This window comes from Marmota flaviventris, chromosome 11 (genome assembly GCF_047511675.1).
Source record: "Marmota flaviventris isolate mMarFla1 chromosome 11, mMarFla1.hap1, whole genome shotgun sequence".
NCBI classification, from domain to species: Eukaryota; Metazoa; Chordata; class Mammalia; order Rodentia; family Sciuridae; genus Marmota; species Marmota flaviventris.
This window is the reverse complement of record NC_092508.1, coordinates 32,641,442-32,653,811: the sequence shown is the minus strand read 5'-3', so window position 1 is coordinate 32,653,811 and position 12,370 is coordinate 32,641,442. Positions and strand designations below refer to the sequence as shown.

At 35.5% G+C, this 12,370-nt stretch overlaps 1 protein-coding gene and 1 non-coding gene across 5 annotated transcripts in view; one reads left to right on the top strand and one right to left on the bottom strand.

The window, feature by feature from the left end:
- Positions 1–12,370, top strand: part of Bmpr2 (bone morphogenetic protein receptor type 2) — a 172,868-nt gene that overhangs the window by 152,288 nt on the left and 8,210 nt on the right. For all 4 annotated transcript variants that reach the window (XM_071618897.1, XM_071618898.1, XM_027942014.2 and 1 more), the window contains 2 exons: positions 6,945–7,117; positions 10,491–11,770. In XM_071618897.1, the coding sequence (XP_071474998.1) occupies positions 6,945–7,117; positions 10,491–11,770 (1,453 nt within the window). The remainder of the gene's footprint in view (positions 1–6,944; positions 7,118–10,490; positions 11,771–12,370) is intronic.
- On the bottom strand, positions 5,628–5,699 carry Trnav-cac (transfer RNA valine (anticodon CAC)). Its single transcript has one exon. It is a non-coding gene; the product is annotated as a tRNA-Val (tRNA).

Here is a 12,370-nt window from a genome sequence, read left to right as displayed (position 1 = left end):
CGATGACCAAATGCCCCTGGGTTCTATCTCCAGTACCCATACCTCAAAAAAAGGGGGGACTTAGGGATGTGGCTCAGTGGTTAAGCACCCCTGGGTTCAATCCCTGGTACCAAAATAGATAGATAGAAAGATAAATCAATCAGTTGGTTGGTCTGGTGATGTAGCTCGATGACCAAATGCCCCTGAATTCAATCCCCAGTACGAAAGAAAATAAAATTCAGAACTTTCCTTAATCAAAGGATTTTTCTAATACTTGTTTAAAAATTTCTTCCTTTCCATTTCTTTCTTCTGGAATTCTCATTAGGCTAATACTGGACCACCTGACACTCCAGGTCTCAATTTTTCTTGTGCTTACCATCTGTTTGTTGTTGTTGTTGTATCTTTCAAATTACCCATTTATTTTTCATTGTTACAGTTACATCAGTTATCTATTAAAATTTTAATTTCCACTATCATATTTATAGTTTTAGAAATTCATATCACTCACTTTTTCCTTAGCAGTGTGTTCTCATTTTAAGAAGGTAATAATAATTTTATTACTTCTGAAGGCATTATGTTTTTATAATTTATCTAGATTTTCTTAAAAGAACAAAAGGTGAAAAATAATTTATTATTTTAAGTTTTAGATTGCCTTAATAAGGTTAGAATATTTTTGTTGTCATGTCAGAGAGAGGATAAAGATATCCATACAGATGTAGATTGAACATTTATCTTTACTGGTCATCTTTGTCAGTAGATTACCCTTCAAGATTGGCTTCTGTTGCAAATGAAATTAGTCTTAAGTACCTGGCAATTGTAGAGCCTTGTTTTTGCCTCCTAAGTTGCTGGTATTATTTTTTCTTTGTTTGAACTTTGTTAGAATTTTTAGTTCTAAATTTAAAGGCTTTTTAAAAAAATTTCTACAACTTGAAACTTTTAGACTGACTCATCTCTATTTCTTTGTTTCATATTAGGGGAAAAGAAGACCTTCCTATGAATTTTATCTAAAACATGTTTAAAAATTTCAGAAAGGTATCCAGGAAAGAGTTTCCAGAGAAAATCCTTGTTACGTACACATGCTTAAGATTGCCTAACTGTCCTCCCTGCTATGGAAACTGAGACAGATCTTTGAGAGGTCCTTGATAACAGTTGAGAGGTTAAATGCTTTGCCAGGATTCTTTAGATGTGCCAGCCTCACACATTTTCTTTAAAGAAAAAAATCTCTTGTGAAATTTTATTCTAGTAAATGTAACCTCATCTTCCTTAAACTGTTTTATTTCACCTCAACAAATAAATTCTATTTTTTAAAATTATCTGTTAGCAACCCTACCATTATGGAATGTGCATCATATGCATGTTTACCTTAAAATTTTTAACCTTCAATTTAGACTCAGTTGCTAAGTAAGGGATCTGTAACACTTGGTTCATTTCCAGGAAATCCATTTAAACCTAATATGCTATAGTCAATAAAATGCTTCTCTGCATGACAATCCAGTACCAGAGTGAGGTAGCAAGTATGTAATTTATAAATAGAGAGAAACAGATCTCTAAAAGATGTTTTTTTTAGTTGCACTGCAATTAAAAGCCATTTTAAACTAAAAAAAAAAAAATCAAAATCTTCTAAATATTAATGTGAAAATTTATGTGTATGTTTGTATATATTTGTGTGTGTTTTTATTTATTTAATTTTCTTTCAGTGCTGGGGATTGAACCTGGAGCTTTCTACCATGGAGCTACATTCCCAGTCGTCGTCATTGTTGTTATTATTATTATTATTATTATTATTATTATTATTATTTTGAGACAGGGCCTCACTGAGTTGCTCAGGCTAGCCTTGAACTTATGATAATCTATTATTTTTGCCTCCTGAGTTGCTGGTATTATGGGCATGAACCACCGTATTCAGATTGATTATTAATCTTATTGAAGATTCCTTGTATATTTCTAGTCTCTTCTCTTGATGTCAAAATTCCCTCTTTGTTTTTTGACAGTTTCACCATAATGTATATCAGTATGGAACTTTTTGACTTAATCCTACTCTGTCAGATTTCTTGGATGTGTGCATAGATGCATTCCTTTTATTATATTTGGGGAGTTTTGAGCCATTATATCTTCAAATATCCTGTCCCCTTCTTTCTTCTTTCCTTCTAGAACTCCCATTTTGTGTATATGAGTAATGTCGGTAGTGTCTCACAAGTCTCGAAGGGTCTGTTCCTTTTTTCCTTATTCGTCTGGTTTCTGTTCCTCAGACTGAATAATTTTATTTTCCCTATCTTCAAATTCTCTGATTCTTCTTCCTCTTATCTCTGCTCATATCTACTATTGAGCCACTCTAGTGAATATTATAATATTTTTTTAGTTTTTATCTCTATTGTATCTTTGTATTCCTTTTTTATAATTTATTTTTATTGCTATTCTCCATTTATTGAGACATTTGTTTTCCTGATGTCCTTTAGTTCTTTTCCATGGTTCCTTATATCTTTGAGCATTTTTTAAATAGTTAATTTAAAGCCTTTATCTAGTAACTCCAATGTATCCTTCCTCAGAGATGGTTTTCATTAATTTCTTTTCTTTTTTCCTGTGACTGGGCCGTACTTTCTTATTCTTTGCATGTGTCTTAATTTTTTGTTTAAAGCTAGACAGGAAAAAAAAATGATGACCAGAAAAGAATAAAAAATAAAATGCTCTCCAGATCTTTGTAGATTGGCTCTCTATTGGGACCTTCCTTTAATGCTTATGCAGGTCTTTTTACAGTTGTGCTGTAGCTTTCACTTCCTCCTAGAGCTGAGCCTAAAGATCACCTGCTATGGAAGCTTATTGTCTCCATGGGTCTCTTCTCCCCAGGCTCAGGTAATGGCTTTCTAGGTGCCTCAGTGTGTAAGGGAGCTTTTCAAAATCCTTATTACTCAAAATGGACCATTATGCAATAAGTATATGCCCAGAAATTAATTAATTTTTTTCTTTTCTGCAGTTACAGCTAGATCACAGAGCAACATCCCCCATCACAAGATTCTTCTGTTTAGTTTTGTTTTGTTTCCAGTGCTGGGGATGGAACCTGGGGCCCTGTGTATGCTAGGCAAGCACTCTGCCATTTAACTGCACCCCCAGCCCTCAAAATTTCTTCCACGTTAAGAGTTCAGATTTGTTTGTTGCAGAACACAAATTGTGAGGAAACATTTAAAATGTCACGAAGATAGCTTACAAGAATTTTAGCCTAAAATATTTTTCACAGATCAAATCCTCAGATCAAAGATTACATGGGATTTTTACATATACTAGAAATATGTTGGCATGCCTATAATCCTAGTGGCTCAGGAGGCTGAGGCAGGCAGTTCCTGAGATCAAAGCCAGCCTCAGCAAAAGTGAGGTGCTAAGGAACTCAGTGAGACCCTGTGTCTAAATAAAATACAAAACAGGGCTGGGGATGTGGCTCAGTGGTTAAGTGCCCTTGAATGCAATCCCCAGTACCCTCCCCTCAAAAAAGTGTTGGTTTATCTGAAGTTCAAGTTTAAGTTTTGTATCCTATATTTTTGTTTGCTATATCTAGCAACCCCTTGCCTACAGCCATATTTTTTTAAAAGCAGGTGTTTTAAAAATACAGAAGTATAAATATCAGAGCAGGGGCTGGGGATGTGGCTCAAGCGGTAGCGCGCTCGCCTGGCATGCGTGCGGCCCGGGTTCAATCGTTCAATCCTCAGCACCACATACAAACAAAGATGTTATGTCCGCCGAAAACTAAAAAATAAATATTAAAAATTCTCTCTCTCTCTCTCTCTCTGTCATTCATTCATATATATCAGAGCAAATGAAAAGGGTGAAGCTTAATAAAAACAAATCCAAAAGCAGGTCTGGAAGGATTTTTCAGTGGTTGTCTCCCAATGTATCCAAAGTCTGTTTTCTTTTTTTTTATTCTAATTTGTTATGTATGACAGCAGAATGCATTACAATTCATATTACACATATAAAGCACAGTTTTTCATATTTTTGGTTGTATACAAAATAGAGTCACACCATTTGTGTCTTCATACATATACTTAGGGTAATGATGTCCATTTCATTCCACCATCTTTCCTTCCCCCATGCGCCCTCCCTTCACCTCCCCTTCCCTTTGCCCTGTCTAGAGTTTGTCTGTTCCTCCCATGCTCCCCCACCCAATCCCATTATGAAACAGCATACTTATATCAGAGAAAAACTTTGGGTATTTGGTTTTGAGGATTGGCTTACTTCACTTAGCATTATTTTCTCCAACTCCAACCAGCAAATGCCATGATTTTATTCTCTTTTAATGCTGAGTAATATTCCATGTGTATATACCACATTTAATTTATACATTCATCTACTAAAGGGCAACTAGTTTGGTTCCGCAGTTTAGCTATTGTGAATTGTGCTACAATGTGTTTATACATTGATGTGGCTTTGTCCCTGTAGTATGCTGTTTTTAAGTCCTTTGGGAATAGACCAAGGAGAGGGATAGCTGGGTAAAATGGTGGTTCCATTCCCAGTTCTCCAAGAAATCTCCATACTGCTTTCCATATTGGCTGCACCAATTTGCAGTCCCACCAGCAATGTATGAGTGTGCCTTTTTCCCCACATCCTCGTCAACACTTATTGTTGTTTGTATTCTTAATAGCTGCCATTCTGACTGGAATGAGATGAAATCTTAAGAGTAATTTTGATTTATATTTCTCTAATTGCTAGAGATGTTGAACATTTTTTCCTATATTTGCTGATTGAATGTATATCATCTTCTTGACTCATTTTTTGATAGGGTTATTTGTTTTTTGGTTTTAAGATTTTTGAGTTCTTTATATATCCTAGAGATTAGTGCTCTATCTGATGTGCGTGTGGTAAAATTTGCTCCCAAAATGTAGGCTCTCTGTTCACCTCACAGATTGTTTCTTTTGCTGAGAAGAAGCTTTTTAGTTTGAATCCATCCCATTTATTTTTTTTAATATTTATTTTTTAGTTTTAGGTGGACATATATCTTTATTATATTTTTATGTGGTGCTAAGGATCAAACCCAGTGCCTCATGCATGCTAGACAAGCACTCTACCTCTGAGTCACAACCCATTTATTGATTCTTGACTTTAATTCTTGCGCTATAGGAGTCTTATTAAGAAAATTGGGGCCTAATTGACATGATGGAGATTGGGGCCTACTTTTTCTTCTATTAAACTCATCGTCTCTGGTCTAATTCCTAGGGCCTTGATCCACTTTGAGCTGAGTTTTGTTTATGGTAAGAGATAGAGGCTTAATTTCATTTTGCTGCATATGGATTTCCAGTTTTCCTAGCACCATTTGTTGAAGAGGTTATGTTTTCTCCAATATATGTTTCTGGCACCTTTGTCTAATATCAAAGATAACTGTAATTATGTGGGTTTGTCTCTGAGTCCTCTATTCTGTACCATTGGTCTACCAGTCTCTTTTGGTGCCAATGTCATGCTGTTTTTGTTACTATTGCTCTGTAGTATAGTTAAAGGTCTGTATAGTGATGACACCTGCTTTTCTCTTCTTGCTAAGGATTGCTTTAGCTATTCTGGGTCTCTTATTTTTCCAGATGAATTTCATGATTATTTTTTCTATTTCTATGAGAAATGTCATTGGGATTTTGATTGGAATTGCATTAAATCTGTTGTGTGTGTATGTGTGTGTGATACTGGGGATTGAACCCAGGGCCTTGTACATGTGAGGCAAGCACTCTACCAACTGAGCTATATCCTCAGCCCATGTATTAAATCTGTGTAGTGCTTTTGATAGTATGGTCATTTGACAGTATTGATTCTGCCTATCCAAAGAACAACACAGATCTTTCCATCTTCTAAGGTCTTCTTTAATTTCTTTCTTTAGCATTCTGTAGTTTTCATTGTGGAGGTCTTTCACCTCTTTCGTTAAGTTGGTTTCCGAGTATGTATGTATGTATGTATGTATGTATGTATTTATTTATTTATTTATTGGTGCTGGGGATTGAACCCAGGGCCTTGTGCATGAGAGGCAAGCACTCTACCAACTGAGATATATACCAGCCAAGTTTTTTTTTTTTTTGAGGCTATTGTAAATGGGGTAGTTTTCCTCATTTCTCTTTCAGAGGGTTTGACACTGATAGAAATACCTTTGATTTATCGGTGTTGATTTTATATCCTGCTACTTTGATGAATTCATTTATTAGTTCTAGAAGTTTTCTGGTGGAATTTTTTGGGTCTTCTAGGTATAGAATCATATCGTTAGCAAATAGTGCTAATTTGAGTTCTTCTTTCCCTATCCATATCCCTTTAATTTCCCAAAGTCTGTTTTCTTGAAGTGAATTAAAACCAACTTTCCCACAATGAATGTCCCATTATGTATAATTATAATGCAATATTTAAAAAAGAAAAATAGAAAACTTTCCCCAAAGGAAGACTATTGTTCATTGCAGATGTATGGGAATACTACAGAATGGAACTATTTTAAGTTTTAAGGTTGGAATGAAGCACATTTGACTAGGAATAAAGGTGAGAAGGTCCACCTACGGACAGAAGATGGCCAAGTGGCCAAAATCTATCAAACTCAGAATTTATCTTTTAAGTAGAATTAGTGGCTATCAATTGAAATAAAACAGTGTCATAAACTTGTGGCCGTAAAGAAATATCTATAACAGATTATAGCTTCTTAGCCTTATAGATAATTTTTCAAAGAGTTAAGTTAAAGCTTACTTGCTTCCTTGCTCCTCAGCTTCTGAGAATTCTTCCAAAATTTCACTTTTTGTAAAACACCTTTATAAATCTCTGAAGTCATATAAATTAAAAAAATAATAATAATATAAATAAATAAATAATAAAAAATTAAATAAATCTCTGAAGTCTAAAATATAGCTTTGTACAATACTGGTTTTAAAGAACCTGATTTTTCTTTTATCTCATGGTATAAACTAAAAAGCTTGGTACATTTTATTTAAGACATAATGTTTGACATGTACTTTATGTTACAGGCGGTGAGGTCACTCAAGGAGACAATCGAAGACTGTTGGGACCAGGATGCAGAGGCTCGTCTTACTGCGCAGTGTGCTGAGGAAAGGATGGCTGAACTTATGATGATATGGGAAAGAAACAAATCTGTAAGCCCAACAGTCAATCCCATGACTACTGCTATGCAGAATGAGCGGTAAGGCCCTGAGGGGTTTGACAACTATATCAGTATTAGAAACTTAGACCAAACAAAAAAACAGGAAATAAATACTGCTAAGCCAACCTAATAAGGCAGTGACTAACTCATACTTTGTAAAGTTTCGATTTTTCTTTTACTATCTCCATTTTTCTACTGAAAAACATTTATTTGGTATGAGTACAAGATGGAATCTGTATTTTTTACACCTGAAGATAAAGAAATTACCCTTTTTTAAATATTTATTTATTTTGAGAGAAAGTGAGAGAGAGATCTTTTTTTTTTTTTTTTTTTTGTAGATGGACACAACACAATGCCTTTATTTTTATGTGGTGCTGAGAATCGAACCCGGGTCCCGCGCGCACTAGGCGAGCGTTCTACCGCTGAGCCACAATCCCAGCCCTAATATTTATTTTTTAGTTTTAGATGGATACAATATCTTTATTTTATTTTTATGTGGTGCTGAGGATCAAACCCAGTGCCTCACGCATGCCAGGCGAGCGCACTACCACTTGAGGCACATCCCGAGCCCTGAGATTACCCTTTTAAAAAAAAAAAAAAATTTAGAGGGCTGGGGATGTAGCTCAGTTGGTAGAGTGCTTGCCTCACATTCACAAGGCCCTGGGTTCAATCCCTAGCACCACAAAAATAAATAAATAATATATATATTTTTAAGTTGTAGATGGACACAATACCTTTATTTTATTTATTTATTTTTATGTGGTGCTGAGGATTGAACCTAGTGCCTAACACATGCTAGTTGGCAAGTGCTCCACTACTGAGCCAAAACCCCAGCCCCGAGATTAGTAATGCTTCAATTTTCCTGAAGTAATGAAAGTAAAATAATTTTATAGTTCAAAAGGTTTATAAGTCTTTCTACATATTGTCTAATATACCCAGTATGTTATTATTCCTTCTTCCTCTGAGTTTTTTTTTTTTTTTAATAAAGGATACCGTGAACCTGCCTATATATCTAACTGTTTTACTGAACACTGAGGTTTGAAGACTTCCTATCCAATACTCGTTCATTTTTCTTTTTTCTTTTTTTGCAGGGGGGATACTGGGGATTGAACTTAGGGGCACTCAACCACTGAGCCATATCCCCAGCCCTGTTTTATATTTTATTTAGAGACGGTGTCTCATGAGTTGCTTCATGCCTTGCTGTTGCTGAGACTGCCTTTGAACTTACGATCCTCTTACCTCAGCCTCCTGTGCTGCTGGTATTACAGGCATGAGCCACCATGCCAACTCCAGTGCTCTTTCTTAATAAATTCTAGCATTCTTTCTGTTTTGCCATGAACATTGTTTTATGAGATGTTTCCTTTGTTAGAACTATGAATTTTTAGTTCTAAATTAAAAGGCTTTAAAAAAAATTCCTACAACTTGAAACTTTTAGACTGACTCATCTCTAGTTCTGTGTTCCATATTTAGGAGGAACAGACCTTCCTATGAATTTTATCTAATACATGTTTAAAAATTTCAGAGAGGCATCCAGGAAAGAATTACCAGAGAAAATTGAGATTAAAAATATACTTCATTGTTGAATCATTTTCTTTGCTATTTTCTCTTCTTCTCTTTTCTAAGAGGAATTTGTATTATGAACTATTTGTACTACTTATACATAGATCAAATCCATTTCGGATATTTTATATCAATAAGTCAACAAAGGGGCTTGAGTTGATAGCTCAGCGGTAGAGCGCTTGCCTTGTACGTATGAGGCACTGCATTCGATTCCCAGCACCACATATAAATAAGCAAATAAAATAAAGTTCCGTAAAAAACTTTAAAAAAATTAAAAAAAAATAAGTCAAAGAAGGTAGAGACTAGTACTTCTTACTATAAATTCTCTCACTCTACCAATATCTGAGGAAGGCTTGTTCCCATCTCTTTTTGTTCTAATTTTCATTCTAATTTTCTAATATGCTGTTTATACCTGTTTGAAGAGTCAGCTAAAGCTTTTACATTAAATGCTTTTGAACTTTTCTTGAATAGTAAGAAGAAACTCTTGATGCTTCCCTTTGGCCTTTCCCCTGACTCCTGTGTATTCAGCTCTACTCTCTTAAGTATTGCTTCTCATCTCCAGTGTCTGTTATAGATTCCCCTAAATCATAGTCCATTCCATATTCATTCTTATTCTAGGTTTTATTTTATTGCATCTTAACCTCTATACCTACTTAGCTTTCTTTTTTATGTATATATATATTTTTTACTAGTTGTTGATGGACCTTTATTTTATTTACTTCTTTATATGTGGTGCTGAGAATTGAACCCAGTACCTCACACATGCTAGGCAAGCGCTATACCACTGAGCCACAACCCCAGCCCTAGCTTCCTTTTCCTGTGACTCTGTAACAGCCTTTTCTTCTCTGTTTTCCTGTTATTTCTCTTATAACTTCATCAGACTTCTATTATAATACCTCTTTTCCTTAAGCATCTGCTTCTCTCCTATAATAGTTTTATCTGTTAATGTTCCCAATATTTGTACCTTTATTGTTTTAGTTAAAGCTATCCCTGGTTTTATTTTAGTGAGATCTTATATAATTATAAATGTGTTACAATGCACTGGTCAAAAACCACCACTTCTGAGGAATGATAATGATTGTGACAAACCCTTGATAACTAGAGAGCAGTTTTGAATCTTTGAGCTTTTTGTTTAAATATTTTTAGTTATAGATGGACACAATACCTTTATTTTATTTATATGTGATGCTGAGGATCAAACCCAGTGTCTCACATGTGCTAGGCAAGTGTTCTACCACTGAGCTACAACCCCAGCCCTTCTTTGAGCTTTTGTCTGAATGTCATTTGATCCTTTATCTGCCTCATAGCCTAGGCTGCAGGACTTTCACTGATTTTGCTTAGACTACCCCAGAAAAAAATGTTCTGTTGCTAGACTGTGCCTCTTAATTGGAACTCTTTGAAGCAACCTAAAAACTTATTAGTTTTATCATTTGGCTAATATAACAATTTATAACATATTTGTTGAGTAAGCAGTGGATATTGGGTTATGAAAATATGAAATAAACTTATGCCATGGTTCCTTCTCTTAACAAAACATAATGTTTAGTTGTATAAGTATATAGTTTGTAAAGGTATATTTGGTAATGTTTTAAAATTATAGGGGATATTTTTAAGTTGACTCTTAAACCAAAATTAATGAGCATCTATAAAAGTCTAGATTCATATAGATTTTTCAGTAGTCTTAATTCACATAAAATTAGCATTTAGCAGGTTATTAATACTTGATTATTTTATTAGACCTTTTAAGTAATATAAGTTAGCAGCTCAGCCTTTAAAATCAGTGGTTTTACTTGAAGAGATTATTTGTCGTAAATGTACATTCTCAATGTCACACTTTTTTTCTTTCTTTAAGCAACCTGTCACATAATAGGCGTGTGCCAAAAATTGGCCCTTATCCAGATTATTCTTCTTCCTCATACATTGAAGATTCTATCCATCACACTGACAGCATTGTGAAGAATATTTCCTCTGAGCACTCAATGTCCAGCACACCTTTGACTGTAGGGGAAAAGAATCGTAATTCAATAAATTATGAACGACAGCAAGCACAAGCTCGAATCCCCAGCCCTGAAACGAGTGTCACCAGTCTGTCCACCAACACAACAACCACAAACACCACTGGTCTCACTCCAAGTACTGGTATGACCACTATATCTGAGATGCCATACCCAGATGAAACAAATCTCCATGCCATAAATGTTGCACAGTCAATTGGGCCAACCCCTGTCTGCTTACAGCTGACAGAAGAAGACTTGGAGACTAACAAGCTAGACCCAAAAGAAGTTGATAAGAACCTCAAGGAAAGCTCTGATGAGAATCTGATGGAGCATTCTCTTAAACAGTTCAGTGGGCCAGACCCACTGAGTAGTACCAGTTCTAGCTTGCTTTACCCACTCATAAAGCTTGCAGTAGAAGTGACTGGTCAGCAGGACTACACCCAGGCTGCAAATGGCCAAGCATGTTTAATTCCTGATGTTCCACCCACTCAGATCTACCCTCTCCCTAAACAACAGAACCTTCCTAAGAGACCTACTAGTTTGCCTTTGAACACCAAAAATTCAACAAAGGAGCCCCGGCTAAAATTTGGCAGCAAGCACAAATCTAACTTGAAACAAGTAGAAACTGGAGTTGCCAAGATGAATACAATCAATGCAGCAGAACCTCATGTGGTGACAGTCACCATGAATGGAGTAGCAGGTAGAAACCACAGTGTTAACTCCCATGCTGCCACAACCCAGTATGCCAATGGGGCAGTTCCATCAGGCCAGACAGCCAACATGGTGACACATAGGGCCCAAGAAATGCTGCAGAATCAATTTATTAGTGAGGATACCCGGCTGAATATTAATTCCAGTCCTGATGAGCATGAACCTTTGCTAAGACGAGACCAACAAGCTGGCCATGATGAAAGTGTTCTAGATCGTCTTGTGGACAGGAGGGAACGGCCACTAGAAGGTGGCCGAACTAATTCCAATAACAACAACAGTAATCCATGTTCAGAACAAGATGTTCTTACACAGGTTGTTTCAAGCACAGTAACAGATCCAGGGCAATCAAAGCCCAGAAGAGCACAGAGGCCCAATTCTCTGGATCTTTCAGCCACAAATGTCCTAGATGGCGGCAGTATACAGAGTAAGTGGAGGGATCATGGACCATCTCTTAGGTATTCTTTGAAGCCATTTAAATAGCTACATAAAATCAGATTGTGTTCCAACCAGTGACTGTTTACCTTTATCACTTTGGGAAATAGAAATAAACCATTTGGTTAGGCTTCAAAAGTAATTGGACTATTGTAAGAAGAAACAATTTTATCATAAATAATTAAAAGGTCAATGTCACAATGGAAGAATTCCCAATTTAATATATGCTTTATGTGAATGCTACTTTCATGCACTTATTATGAGCAGATAGGATTAAATAAATACCAATTTAACAGCTCTAAATAACATTATGCCATTATAATTTTTGATATATTTTTTACACATATTAGCGTCTGTTATACCTACATTTTTATTTTAACCTTAGTAAGTCTTAAAAGTACATAGAAATTTCAGAAAAGCGATTATGAAGAAACTATTAAAGTTGTTCTCAGTTGCTTAGTGTTATCTTTTTCAAGAGTTACATGTTGAATTCCACCTGTACTTATGGTATTGTACTATGGGCAACAGGACAACTTAAATAATAAGTTGATGCTTGGGTTTGGGCCCTAAAAGTATTACAAAACAAGATAGG